Source organism: Coregonus clupeaformis, chromosome 14 (assembly GCF_020615455.1).
Source record: "Coregonus clupeaformis isolate EN_2021a chromosome 14, ASM2061545v1, whole genome shotgun sequence".
NCBI classification, from domain to species: domain Eukaryota; kingdom Metazoa; phylum Chordata; class Actinopteri; order Salmoniformes; family Salmonidae; genus Coregonus; species Coregonus clupeaformis.
In genome coordinates, this window is record NC_059205.1 from 25,373,722 (window position 1) to 25,388,303 (window position 14,582).

At 45.7% G+C, this 14,582-nt stretch overlaps 1 protein-coding gene across 3 annotated transcripts in view; it reads right to left on the reverse strand.

Annotated features, from left to right (window-relative positions):
- Nucleotides 1-14,582, reverse strand: part of LOC121581258 (cadherin EGF LAG seven-pass G-type receptor 1-like) — a 133,167-nt gene that overhangs the window by 58,941 nt on the left and 59,644 nt on the right. For all 3 annotated transcript variants that reach the window (XM_045224758.1, XM_041896765.2, XM_045224757.1), the window contains exons 2-7: nucleotides 8,500-8,668; nucleotides 8,086-8,266; nucleotides 7,470-7,758; nucleotides 5,687-5,909; nucleotides 3,208-3,323; nucleotides 46-134 (exon numbers count right to left, since the gene is read on the reverse strand). In XM_045224758.1, coding sequence (XP_045080693.1) covers nucleotides 46-134; nucleotides 3,208-3,323; nucleotides 5,687-5,909; nucleotides 7,470-7,758; nucleotides 8,086-8,266; nucleotides 8,500-8,668 — 1,067 coding nt within the window. The remainder of the gene's footprint in view (nucleotides 1-45; nucleotides 135-3,207; nucleotides 3,324-5,686; nucleotides 5,910-7,469; nucleotides 7,759-8,085; nucleotides 8,267-8,499; nucleotides 8,669-14,582) is intronic.

The following is a 14,582-nucleotide window of genomic DNA, read 5'->3' on the forward strand; positions in this document are numbered from 1 at the left end:
AAACAAACCAGACAGAGAGATAAACGAGGTGTAGCAGTGTCTTACCCTGTTGTAGTAGTGCAGCTGGACAGAGTGCCAGTGACCGTCACTGACCCCTCCGGGAACAAAGGGATGGACCACGGTCTTAGCCTCTCCTGGAGGAGGGAGAGAAAGTGATGGGGAGAGAGGGAAAGACAGAAAGAGGGAGCGAGGAAAGATAGGAAAGACGATAAAGATGAAAAGAGGTTGTAGTTAATTCAATACCATATTGTCTGTTGAATGTACAGTACCAGTCAAAACTTTGGACACACCTACTCATTCCAGGGTTTTTCTTAATTTTTTACTATTTTCTACATTGTAGAATAATAGTGAAGACATCAAAACTATGAAATAACACATGGAATCATGTAGTAACCAAAGAAGTGTTAAATAAATCAAAATATATTTGATATTTTAGATTCTTCAAAGTAGCCACCCTTTGACTTGATGACAGCTTTGCACACTCTTGACATTCTCTCAACCAGTTTCACCTAGAATGCTTTTCCAACAGTCTTGAAGGAGTTCCCACATATGCTGAGCACTTGTTGGCTGCTTTTCCTTCACTCTGCGGTCCGACTCATCCCAAACCATCTCAATTGGGTTGAGGTCGGTGGATTGTGGAGGCCAGGTCATCTGATGCAGCACTCCATCACTCTCCTTCTTGGTCAAATAGCCCTTACACAGCCTGGAGGTGTGTTGGGTCATTGTCCTGTTGAAAAACAAATGATAGTCCCACTAAGCCCAAACCGGATGGGATGGTGTATCGTTGCAGAATGCTGTGGTAGCCATGCTGGTTAAGTGTGCCTTGAATTCTAAATAAATCAATCACTGACAGTGTCACCAGCAAAGCACCCCCACACCATAACACCTCCTCCTCCATGCTTTACGGTGGGAAATACACATGCGGAGATAATCCGTTCACCCACACCGCGTCTCACAAAGACACGGCGGTTGGAACCAAAAATCTACAATTTGGACTCCAGACCAAAGGACACATTTCCACCGGTCTAATGTCCATTGCTTGTGTTTCTTGGCCCAAGCAAGTCTCTTCTTATTATTGCTGTCCTTTAGTAGTAGTTTCTTTGCAGCAATTCGACCATGAAGGCCTGATTCACACAGTCTCCTCTGAACAGTTGATGTTGAGATGTGTCTGTTACTTGAACTCTGTGAAGGATTTATTTGGGCTGCAATTTCTGAGGCTGGTAACTCTAATGAACTTATCCTCTGCAGCAGAGGTAACTCTGGGTCTTCCATTCCTGTGGCGGTCCTCATGAGAGCCAGTTTCATCATAGCGCTTGATGGTTTTTGTGACTGCACTTGAAGAAACTTTCAAAGTTCTTGACATTTTCCGGATTGACTGACCTTCATGTCTTAAAGTAATGATGGACTGTCGTTTCTCTTTGCTTATTTGAGCTGTTCTTGCCATAATATGGACTTGGTCTTTTACCAAATAGGGCTATCTTCTGTATACCACCCATACCTTGTCACAACACAACTGATTTGCTCAAACACATTAAGAAGGAAAGAAATTCCACAAATGGACTTTTAACAAGGCACACCTGTTAATTTAAATGCATTCCAGGTGAGTGAAGGAAAAGCAGCCAACAAGTGCTCAGCATATGTGGGAACTCCTTCAAGACTGTTGGAAAAGCATTCTAGGTGAAACTGGTTGAGAGAATGTCAAGAGTGTGCAAAGCTGTCATCAAGGCAAAGGGTGGCTACTTTGTAGCTCAATTGGTAGAGCATGGTGCTTGTAACGCCAGGGTAGTGGGTTCGATCCCCGGGACCACCCATACGTAAAAATGTATGCACACATGACTGTAAGTCGCTCTGGATAAAAGCGTCTGCTAAATGGCATATTATATTATTATATTATTTGAAGAATCTAAAATATCAAATATATTTTGATTTGTTTAACACTGTTTTGGTTACTACATGATTCCATATGTGTTATTTCATAGTTTTGATGTCTTCACTATTATTCTACAATGTAGAAAATAGTAAAAATAAAGAAAAACCCTGGAATGAGTAGGCGTGTCCAAACTTTTGACTGGTACTGTACATAACCTTGCATGCCAGACCTGTAGGCTCTACTTTAATAGGAAGGATAAATGTCTCCTAATATAGTAGTGTCATCGTAGAACATGCATTTTTAAAACGATTTTTCAGCCTCTAAGTACGTCAAAGTTCAAATAAACGTAAGGAAACCTATTTCTCTCCTCCATTCATTCATTAAGTTAAAACATGAAACTCCAACATGGGGAAATAAAAACGCAGCCAGACTCACAAAGCCAGCCAGCTCTCACAGTCATCATAAATCACACTCACTGTAAGAACACCAGGGTTTTCCAACCACGTCAATGGTTCTCATTCACAACGTCTGCAGGGCAACAATCACACCAGATTTACCCAGGGCTTTACTGACTGTTTACCAAGGGCAGGAGTCCCTCTGGAAGAATTTCCCCACTGACTCAGTCAACAGTAATGCAACACTGTAACTGTGTTACACAGAGCCATTAGTCATGGTGTTTAGTGTGTCTTTATCAGAAGAAACTCAATGACTTCTGCAGTACAACGTTGCCTTTTCTCGTTGGCTGTGTGGTATAAACTCCAGGGCTCTCTAGGCATTGGCAGTGAGACAGACTCAGCGCAGTGGATTCAACAAGAGCTGTGTTTGTTTGCATGCATATTTGTGTTTGAGCCAGAGGAAGCAGTGACCCAGTCCTTGCTCCTCTGTTTATGAGTGTGTGTGAGCAGGGCTGAGCAGGGCTGAGGTGTAAGTAGGTCTTTATGGCTTGTTAAGTGTCTATACTGTCATGAATCAGTCTGCCCAGGCTCTGTTATGGGGGAAGCAGCTGCTCTCTGACCACAGTAAAACACTCATCCCTTTCACACAGCCAAAGCCAATGCATCTCTAGGTGTAATGGCACAGCAGCATAGCCAGACAATGGAGAGGACAGATTCTAATGAAATCCTGTAACTGTTTGTTTCACACTGGTCAAGGAGTTCAGCTGATGAGAGTATTTACCAAGCGGTTTGTGAAAGCCACATTAATGATATCCTTACAGCGGAGTTGATTAATCAAGCCATCAGCTAGTGTTGATACAAGCAACTTGTAAGTCATTTTCCAGCTCTTTGTGTGAGCATGATTATTTGTACTGTGGACACACACACTGCTGCCATTCTCACCTGCAGAGAAGGTGAGTTGGATCTGTTCCTCGATAATCTCCAAGGCGATAAAGTCGTGTTTCTCGTTAAATCTCCCATTGTACAGCAGCAGGGCATTCCTCTCTCTGGTGGCAAACCTGGGGACAAGATGGACACAGGGTCAACCTTTTATTGTCAAACACACATTTGGTGCCAAACTGGCACCCATTCAAATCCTACATCTCAAACATAGTTAGTCAAAGTCTTTTCTTCTTTCTTTTTTTTGTGAACAATTATTCATTAGGTTTTTACAGTATGTGGCATAGTTAGACAAACTCAGTGACAGAGTCTGTGTATCTAACCCAAACTACCAGATAAGATACACTATATATACAAAAGGACACCCCTTCAAATTAGTGGATTTGTCTATTTCAGCCACACCTGTTGCTGACAGGTGTATAAAATCAAGCACACCGCCATGCAATCTCCATAGACAAACATTGTCAGTAGAATGGCCTTACTGAAGAGCTCAGTGACTTTCAACGTGGCACCGTCATAGGATACCACCTTTCCAACAAGTCAGTTAGTCAAATTTCTGCCCTGCTAGAGCTGCCCCGGTCATCTGTAAGTGCTGCTACTGTGACGCGGAAACGTCTAGGAGCAACAACGGCTCAGCCGCGAAGTGGTAGGCCACACAAGCGCACAGAACAGGACCGCCGAGTCAGCACAAGAACTGTTCAGCAGGAGCTTTATGAAATGGTGTCCATGGCCGAGCAGCCGCACACAAGCCTAAGATCACCATGCGCAATGCCAAGCATCGGCTGGAGTGGTGTAAAGCTCGCCGCCATTGGACTCTGGAGCAGTGGAAACGCATTCTCTGGAGTGATGAATCAAGCTTCACCATCTGGCAGTCCAACGGACAAATCTGGGTTTGGCAATGCCAGGAGAATGCTACCTGCCCCAATGCATAGTGCCAACTGTAGTTTGGTGGAGGAGGAATAATGGTCTGGGGCTCTTTTTCATGGTTCGGGCTAGGCCCCTTAGTTCCAGTGAAGGGAAATCTTAACGCTACAGCATACAATTACATTCTAGATGATTCTGTGCTTCCATCTTTGTGGCAACAGTTTGGGGAAGGCCCTATCCTGTTTCAGCATGACAATACCCCTGTGCACAAAGCAAGGTCCATACAGAAATGGTTTGTCGAGATCGGTGTGGAAGAATTTGACTGGCCTGCACAGAGCCCTGACCTCAACCCCATCGAACACCTTTGGAATGAATTGGAATGCCAACTGCGAGCCAGGGCTAATTGCCCAATATCAGTGCCCGACCTCACTAACAATATTGTGGCTGAATGGAAGCAAGTCCCCGCAGCAATGTTCCAACATCTAGTGGAAAGCCTTCCCAGAAGAGTGGTGGCTATTATAGCAGCAAATGGGGGGGACCAACTCCATATTAATGCCCATGATTTTGGAATGAGATGTTCGATGAGCAGGTGTCCACATACTTTTGGTAATGTAGTGTATATGAGAGGTGGGATTTGGGGTTGGAGAGGTGTGTAAGGAAGGGGTGAGAAATTCCTGAGGAAGAGAGACTTGAAGGACAATAAGGAAGTGGTCGTAAGACCAGTGGTCTAGAGACAGGAAGGAGGAAGTAGATGCCCATCTCCCTGTTAACCCCTGCCATAGTGTGTGTGTGTGTCTGCCTGCGTGTATGCTATGAGGGGCACAGAGGGCACAAGAGTCAGACACCAGATGCTAGCAGGGTAGTGGGAGGTGCGGAGGGGGGAGGGGGGCAGGAAGATACAGCCGATAAAAGAAAACAGTGATAAGAGTACCTCATCACAGGGCACTTCCTGTTTTCACCCTGTTCTACCGCTTCTCACTGACACACACTCTGCCTTTTACATCAACCCACTTTTATGATCCTCACCCCACCTAGAACTTCAAATGGGACTAGCAACAGATCTGACACAATCTTTAAACTATTGTGCAAGTGCACTAGTTGTGATCAGAGCCACATAGGGCTGCCACATAGAATGTAGTTTCCTATAGTTTATGGGCCAGGAATATGGTGTCATTTGAGAGACAGCCACTATGTGTTCCTGCCTTGACTAATGAAAGGTGTTTTAGCTCATTTTCCTATACGGCAGTTTCAACAGATTAGAGTGTGAACACACACACACCCCTCTCATGTGTTTAATGTAAGGTTGTTTTTGTGTGAGCTCCAACACAATAAAGATGTCTCTACATGCCCCACTGAACTGGTACACTGAACTGAGTGAAGTGTGTTTTTTGTGCAACACTCCCTGTAACCAAATTACAGTTTACTACACACACGCAACCACGTACGATAGGCATGTCGCTCGGTTAACACATCTAGGCTGTGTAGCTGTGTGTGTGTGAGGGGAAGATCGACAGGAGATGCGAGAAGAGAGGGTAAATGGGGAGAATAGTACAATTCATGGGAGAGAGACAGAGAGGGAGAGAGAGAGAGAGAGAATAGATGGTTTCCAAGTACTCACATGAACGAGACAGTAAAGTGGAACCTCTGTCGTAGTCCTCTGAAGGTGATGAAAGACTGACCAGGAAAGGACCTAGTGGTCATCTCACAGTAAGGCTTCTCGTACTCTCCCGGGGGACACTGGCACATGAACCCCCCCACCAGCAGGTCCACACATTTCCCCCCATTCTTACACACCCCCGGGACACACCGCCCTAACCGGGCGTTCACCTCACAGTGCTCACCTAGGGAGAGAGGGGAGGAGGGAGATAGTATGATTTAAAAGTTATATACAGCCAGTCAGACACACAAAAAGTCATATTCATAGACTGCATTCCCATTTCTGAGAGACAGAAGACACTGAAAAGATGTCACTGTTTCCATATTGCTCTGCTGAATGGTTCTCATGGAGGATCTAAATAATAACAATAATAATAAAAAATAATGTTTTATTTTCACATACACTGGATAGATGGAGTGACATGTGTTGTTTTTCAGGGTCAGCCATACTAATACGGCGCCCCAGGAGCAAATTAGGGTTACAGACACTAACTACTGGTCTGGACATCACATTACCACCACGGATACACAGCTCAGTTTCCCACTGACAGACTGTCTGTCTATGAGACCACAGGAAACTGGCTGACTGGCTCAAGTTTGCAGACCAAAGTGGGCCAGCCAAGGCAGATTCCTGATTCCTCCACTGACAGACTCCCATGGGTCCATCCGTTTCCTTATCTAAGATGGCCGCCAACCACCGGCGTCAACTCCAGCTCCAGTGTTGTGTCAACCATCATCACGACAAGATCTGTCCGGGGGGCAGCCAGGTATGCGTGGGATGGACGGGGGTGCAGGATGCCAGAACATCAGATCTCAGACCCTGTCTGGACCCTGGTAATGACTCTTCTCTCTGCGGTATAATCCCTTTTTTTGAGGAGAATTAGGAGGATCTGTTTCCCTGTAATGTGGGAATAATGTGGAAACCCAAGGCGGACACAGTAGGCCCCACTGTCATCGCCCACATAATGTCTCCTGACTAGCTGAGGTTGAACTGTGACCTTCAAAGACTAGGCCACCCATTGGAGGAGAGGAGGGGTGGAGGGTAGTATAATCAGGTAATTACAGCTGATAAGGAAGTGAAGGAGGGAAAGAGAGGAAAGGAGAGGTGGGGTTGTTATTATATTCTACCAGCCCCATTGTAGGGACAGCGAGATGGAGAGATGTGGTATCATGATGAAAGCTCCCGTTCAGTTGACCTGTAAACTCCATAATAAAAACGTCCTGAGTGCATCTGATAGCTCCGACCCTCAACCATCACTCATAGACACAAAGACAGGAGTAGGGAGTAGGGCCTACTATAGCGTGTACCTGGGGCTGCCAGCTAGACAGCATTCCAACCTCATCTCAAACATAAATCACATTGAGACAGACCACATGATTTCCCATTTAGTAAAGGGGTCATTTGTAGTTGATGGATCATCAGTGGGTTGGGCGCATCCTGCTGCTGGCAAACACCAGAGTTGATCTGCAGCCAAAATGACTGCCATGAAATGCGTGCATCACCCAAATTGGAAGCTACACTCTGATGGTGGATGGGGTGACTTACCAGACAGTACCTACATATAATTGAAAGCTCTTAGAGACCTAGCAAAGTATTAGCCTGGTCCCAGATCTGTTTGTGCTACTTTGCCAACTACTATGGCCATTTTCACACCCTTGGCAAGACCGCACAACAGCTCAAAGAACAGGCTAGCAAAGGATAATACAGTATAGAAACAACTCATTCACCGAGTGGAGCCACTCACCAGTGAAGTCTTCCTGACACTCGCAGGTATAGCCTCCCTCTCGGCTGCGACACTTCCCGTTGTTCCTGCAGGGTCCTGAGTAGCAGAGGTCTATCTCCGTCTCGCAGTAGTCCCCGGTAAAGCCTGCAGGACAGCGGCAGCGCAGACCGTTGATGGGGTGGATGGGACGGAACAGCACCGTGTCAGAGGAGATGAAGGGCGGGGAGCTGTCAAACTTCAGCACAGACACACACTTCATGTAGTTCTCACACGGCTCCCTCAGGCAGATGTTGTCGTCGAAGGGAAGCACCTGGAATGGATACAATGAATTAGGAAATTGCTCAAATCCAGAAATTGAAATGGGTAACAGAGATCGCAGGTTTTCGTTCGTTCCTTCGAATCAGTGGCTGACTTAGATCGGGAAAACATGAGTCGTGTTCATTAGGGCACACAGTAGCTAAACTTTTCAAAACAACAACAAACATTTATTATTGTTCAGATAGTACCTTCCAGTTTCAGAGAATTATTTTCTTCAATTTCGTGCCAACTGTCCATTACCCAGTTCTACAGGAGTGCCTATGGGGTAGGTAGGGGTCGATTTGGGATTCATTCAAATAACCTGTTGTGAGTAGGTTACCTGTTGTGATGATATTAGTCGGAGCAGGGTGCGGTTCAGGTAGATCTGCTCCTGCAGCTCCTCGGAGGGGAAGTACCTCCCTGGGGGGCCCCCTGGCTGCAGCGCCGAGAAGGTCACGTTGAGGATGGCGCCGCGCACGTCTGTGTCGTTCTGGATGTTGAACACAAAGACGGCCTGGCGGCTGGTGGAGAGTAGAGAATAGTGAATAGAGAATCTTATGATCATACGGAGCAGAAGTACTGTAGCAGCAACAGAATGGCTACATGGACCTCCATGGAGTAGAAGCTAGGGTTACAACATTTCAATATCTTTCCCCAAAATTCCCAGGTTAGACAGAAATTCCGGTTGGAAGATTATTATTCCCTCCTGATACTGAGAATCTTCCGGAACCCTAAGTAGGAGCAGACAAAGTACCTGGTGGAGAGCACGGCTGCTACACCCTCCAGGAAGAGGGACAGCAGAGGGGACAGGAAGCGCTCCTGAGACATGTTCTCCAGGCGCACCGTGATGCTGTTGGTCAACATGTCGTCTGTGATTATGGTGACACGCAAGGTGCACAGGGCTGTGACCCGATGGATACCGTCTGGGGAGGGGGAGGAGAGAGAGGGAGGCTAGGGTTAAATGGATGAACTACAGAGCAGAGCAATAGTTAAAAGGCGGACCAGAACTAATGTACATAATTGAAGCCATGAAGATTTGTTAAGATTTGTTTAGCATTTTGTAGAATATAGAAGTGATCATCATCTAAGTGGATTTATTCCAGAGCAGAAGTAGAGTCAACCACAGTTCAACCACATAAACACAATAGTTGAATAGTTAATGAATGAGAACATTTTATTATAACTGGCCCGATCAAAGACATTTAATCAAATCAAATCAAATTGTATTTGCCACATGCGCCGAATACAACCGGTGTAGACCTTACAGTAAGCCCTTAACCAACAATGCAGTTTTAAGAAAATAAGATAAAAGTGTTAAGTAAAAAATAGGTAGCAAATAATAAAATAGCAGCAGCAAAATAAAATAATAGTAGGGCTTTATACAGGGGACAGTAGACAGAGTAAATCCAGTAGGCATATATCATTTTAATAAATAACCTGTCCTGTCAATGACATGAAAGTGTCAGCATTTTCCCCCTCTTGTCCAGAAACACACTTTAATTACGTACAGTAAATATCTCAATCCTAACGGCTGACAACGGCACATCTCTCTTCTCAGAGGAGATCTAGGGTGCATCCCAAATGGCATCCTACTCCCTTTGTAGTGTATTACTTTAGACCAAGGCCCATGTGGCTCTGGTCAGAAGTACTGCACTTTATAGGGAATATAGTGCAATTTGGGACGCACCCCAAGAGTGTGACCACCAACACTTCCCGCAAATGAGAGACGTGTGCTGCTCACAGCGATTTCCTGACAAATATTATGTTACAGTGAGACCTGGGAAGGACTGGCTTATATTTTCTTCAGTCTCTGCCAATATTCTCTCTCTGTGCCGAGCTTAGCAGCTCCACTTGTTTGTCATGCCATTGTTCTCTCTCTGCTACGGTAGATTGAATTAAGTAGGTCTCCTTGTGATTCCACCTGATTCCACCTAAATAATTAAACAAATCTGATCTTGATTTCAACTTGTGGAACAAATCAAATCAAATGTTATTTGTCACATACACGTGTTTAGCAGATGTTATAGCGGGTGTAGCGAAATGCTTGTGCTTCTAGCTCCGACAGTGCAGTAATATCTATCAAGTAATATCTAACAATTTCACAACATATACCCAATACACACAAATCTAGTAAGGAATGGAATTTAATAATATATACATATATGGACAAGCAATGACAGAGCGGCATGGACTAAGATACAGTAGAATATTATAGAATAGAATGCAGTATATACATATGAGATGAGTAGTGCAAGATATGTAAACATTATTAAAGTGACTAGTGTTTTCAATAGGCAGCAACAGCCTCTAATATGCTATTGATGGCTATTTAACAGTCTGATGGCCTTGAGATAGAAGCTGTTTTTCATTCTCTCGGTCCCAGCTTTGATGCACCTGTACTGACCTCGCCTTTTGGATGATAGCGGGGTGAACAGGCAGTGGCTCGGGTGGTTGATGTCCTTGATGATCTTTTTGGCCTTCCTGTGACATCGAGTGCTGTAGGTGTCTTGGAGGGCGGGCAGTTTGCCCCCGGTAATGCTTTCGGCAGACCGCACCACCCTCTGGAGAGCCCTGCTGTTGCGGGCGGTGCAGTTGCCATACCAGCCCGACAGGATGCTCTCAATTGTGCATCTGTAAAAGTTTGTGAGGGTTTTAGGTGCCAAGCCAAATTTCTTCAGCCTCCTGAGGTTGAAGAGGCTCTGTTGCGCCTTCTTCACCACACTGTCTGCGTGGGTGGACCATTTCAGTTTGTCAGTGATGTGTACGCCAAAGAACTTGAAGCTTTCCACATTCTCCACTGCGGTCCCGTCGATGTGGATAGGGGGATGCACCCTCTGCTGTTTCCTGAAGTCCACGATCATCTCCACGATCATCTTGTTTTGTTGACGTTGAGTGAGAGGTTATTTTCTCCCTGTAGGCGGTCTCGTCATTGTTGGTAATCAAGCCTACTACTGTTGTGTCATCTGCAAACTTGATGATTGTGTTGGAGGCGTGCTTGGCCACGCAGTCATGGGTGAACAGGGAGTACAGGAGTGGGCTGAGAACGCACCCTTGTGGGGCCCCAGTGTTGAGGATCAGCGAAGTGGAGATGTTGTTTTCTACATTCACCACCTGGGGGCGGCCCGTCAGTCCAGGACCCAGTTGCACAGGGCGGGGTTCAGACCCAGGGCCTCGAGCTTAATGATGAGCTTGGAGGGTACTATGGTGTTGAATGCTGAGCTATAGTCAATGAACAGCATTCTTACATACAGTGGGGAGAACAAGTATTTGATACACTGCCGATTTTGCAGGTTTTCCTACTTACAAAGCATGTAGAGGTCTGTAATATTTATCATAGGTACACTTCCAGAAAAAAATCCAGAAAATCACATTGTATGATTTTTAAGTAATTCATTTGAATTTTATTGCTGACATAAGTATTTGATCACCTACCAACCAGTAAGAATTCCGGCTCTCACAGACCTGTTAGTTTTTCTTTAAGAACCCCTCCTGTTCTCCACTCATTACCTGTATTAACTGCACCTGTTTGAACTCGTTACCTGTATAAAAGACACCTGTCCACACACTCAATCAAACAGACTCCAACCTCTCCACAATGGCCAAGACCAGAGAGCTGTGTAAGGACATCAGGGATAGAATTGTAGACCTGCACAAGGCTGGGATGGGCTACAGGACAATAGGCAAGCAGCTTGGTGAGAAGGCAACAACTGTTGGTGCAATTATTAGAAAATGGAAGAAGTTCAAGATGATGGTCAATCATCCTCGGTCTGGGGCTCCATGCAAGATCTCACCTCGTGGGGCATCAATGATCATGAGGAAGGTGAAGGATCAGCCCAGAACTACATGGCAGGACCTGGTCAATGACCTGAAGAGAGCTGGGACCACAGTCTCAAAGAAAACCATTAGTAACACACTACGCCGTCATGGATTAAAATCCTGCAGAGCACGCAAGGTCCCCTTGCTCAAGCCAGCGCATGTCCAGGCCCGTCTGAAGTTTACCAACTTGTCCAGGCCCGTCTGATGAGACAAAAATATAGCTTTTTGGTCTAAACTCCACTCGCCGTGTTTGGAGGAAGAAGAAGGATGAGTACAACCCCAAGAACACCATCCCAACCGTAAAGCATGGAGGTGGAAACATCATTCTTTGGGGATGCTTTTCTGCAAAGGGGACAGGACGACTGCACCGTATTGAGGGGAAGATGGATGGGGCCATGTATCGCGAGATCTTGGCCAACAACCTCCTTCCCTCAGTAAGAGCATTGAAGATGGGTCGTGGCTGGGTCTTCCAGCATGACAACGACCTGAAACACACAGCCAGGGCAACTAAGGAGTGGCTCCGTAAGAAGCATCTCAAGGTTCTGGAGTGGCCTAGCCAGTCTCCAGACCTGAACCCAATAGAACATCTTTGGAGGGAGCTGAAAGTCCGTATTGCCCAGCGACAGCCCCGAAACCTGAAGGATCTGGAGAAGGTCTGTATGGAGGAGTGGGCCAAAATCCCTGCTGCAGTGTGTGCAAACCTGTTCAAGACCTACAGGAAACGTATGATCTCTGTAATTGCAAACAAAGGTTTCTGTACCAAATATTAAGTTCTGTTTTTCTGATGTATCAAATACTTATGTCATATAATAAAATGCAAATTAATTACTTAAAAATCATACAATGTGATTTTCTGGATTTTTTAGATTCCGTCTCTCACAGTTGAAGTGTACCTATAATAAAAATTACAGACCTCTACATGCTTTGTAAGTAGGAAAACCTGCAAAATCGGCAGTGTATCAAATACTTGTTCTCCCCACTGTAGGTATTCCTCTTGTCCAGATGGGATAGGGCAGTTGCACCAACTGAAAACTGCTAAATCTTACTAACCCATATATCATATACAGGGGCGCAACTTTGGTTCTAGAAGTGGGGGGGACTGCTCGGAGGCGTCCGTATGGTCCTAAAGCACACCGTTGCCTTGTTTTGTATCACATTACAATGATAAAATTGGGGGTGACAAAAATGCTATTTCAGAATGTCGGGGGGGACATGTCCCCCGCCCCCCGTGAAAGTTGCACCCCTAATCATACACACTGAGTGTACAAAACATTAAGAACACCTGCTCTTTCCATGACATAGACTGACCAGGTGAAACCTATGATCCCTTATTGATGTCACTTGCTAAATCCACTTAAATCAGTGTAGATGAAGAGGAGGAGACAGGTTAAAGATTACTTTTTTGAATCTTGAGACAATTGAGATTGTGTATGTGTATGTGTGCCATTCAGAGGTTGAATGGGAAAGATACAATATTTAAGTGCCTTTGAACAGGGTTTATGGTAGTAGGTGCCAGGCGCACCGGTTTGTGTCAGAAACTGCAATGCTGCTGGGTTTTTCATGCTCAATAGTTTGACCCAACTGTTGGAAGCATTGGAATCAACATGGGCCAGAATCCCTGTGGAACGCTTTCGACACCTTGTAGAGTCCATGCCCCGACGAATTGAGGCTGTTCTGAGTGCAAGTCAATATTAGGAAGTTGTTCCTAATGTTTGGTATACTCAGTGTAGATCCTACAGGCCTGGGCCCATTCGTTTTAATACTGGGTTATAGGGAGAGAGCTGACAACTGCAAACTGCTATCTCTAACCGATCAATCCAAGTCTATAGGGCTAGGCTATATGTTCAACACCAAGCATACAGAGAGAGCCTATAGGGCTATAATACTGTGGTATCTGTGATGTAGGAGGAGAGTTGCCAACAGGTGGCTGCAGCAGTTGAAATACTGTTGAAACGTCTCTGAGTGGGAGATCGGGTTGCAGGAGTCTTTTTGAGTTAATGTCTATGCGTGCTTGAGAGAGGCGGCTGAGCGGCAGGTGCCTTGTCAGTCACTCTCCCCCAAATTAGGTCATTTCTCAGGACCCCTATACCACTCTCCACCCTGCCTCCCCCCTTCCCATATCCCCTCTCTGCTCCCTCCCCCGTCAGTGCCTGTCACGATCGTTATAATGAGCGGACCAAGGCGCAGCGTGATATGAGTACATACTTTAATCGGTACTTTTCAAATACAACAAAAACAACAAAACGATACGTGAAGTCCTCGGTCAATAACACAAACCTACACGGAACAAGATCCCACAAAACACAAGTGCACAACAGGCTGCCTAAGTATGGCTCCCAATCAGAGACAACAAGCAACAGCTGATTCTCGTTGCCTCTGATTGAGAACCACCCCGGCCAACCTAGAAAACAACATGAACTAGAAACTGAACATAGAACACAAAACATAGACCCTACACACCCTGGCTCAACATATAAGAGTCCCCAGAGCCAGGGCGTGACAGTGCCTCTGTTCATCAGACTGCCTCACACTGTTTAACAGACTGGGTGTTGATACCATTGTCTCCTCACAGCCTCCTCCTCTCCCTCTTCTCTAAAGTGTTGGCCAGTGTGGCATCATTATCAGACAAAGAAGAGCAAGACGACCCATGTTTTCCACTCTGTTACACCCACAGTCACCACATGTACATCTAGAGAAGTACACACAAAAGCACCCCCACGTGCTCATACACACACACACCCAAACCCACAGACCCAAACTCTCTCTCTCACACACACACACTCTCTCTCTCACACACACACACAGAGAGACTGTGCTCTACTAACACAGAGAGTATCTGTTACATTAGCCATCCATTACAGAGCAGCCTACCCAGATGTCCGCTCCCCACCTGTCCCTCTGCCTGTCTGTCCGCACAATACACTGTTAATACACATGGTGGTCTAGAAGCTAGATCAAACAGCTGATTGATTGAAACACAAACACATATGCAAGCATGGATGGTCAGACAAACGCATGTGC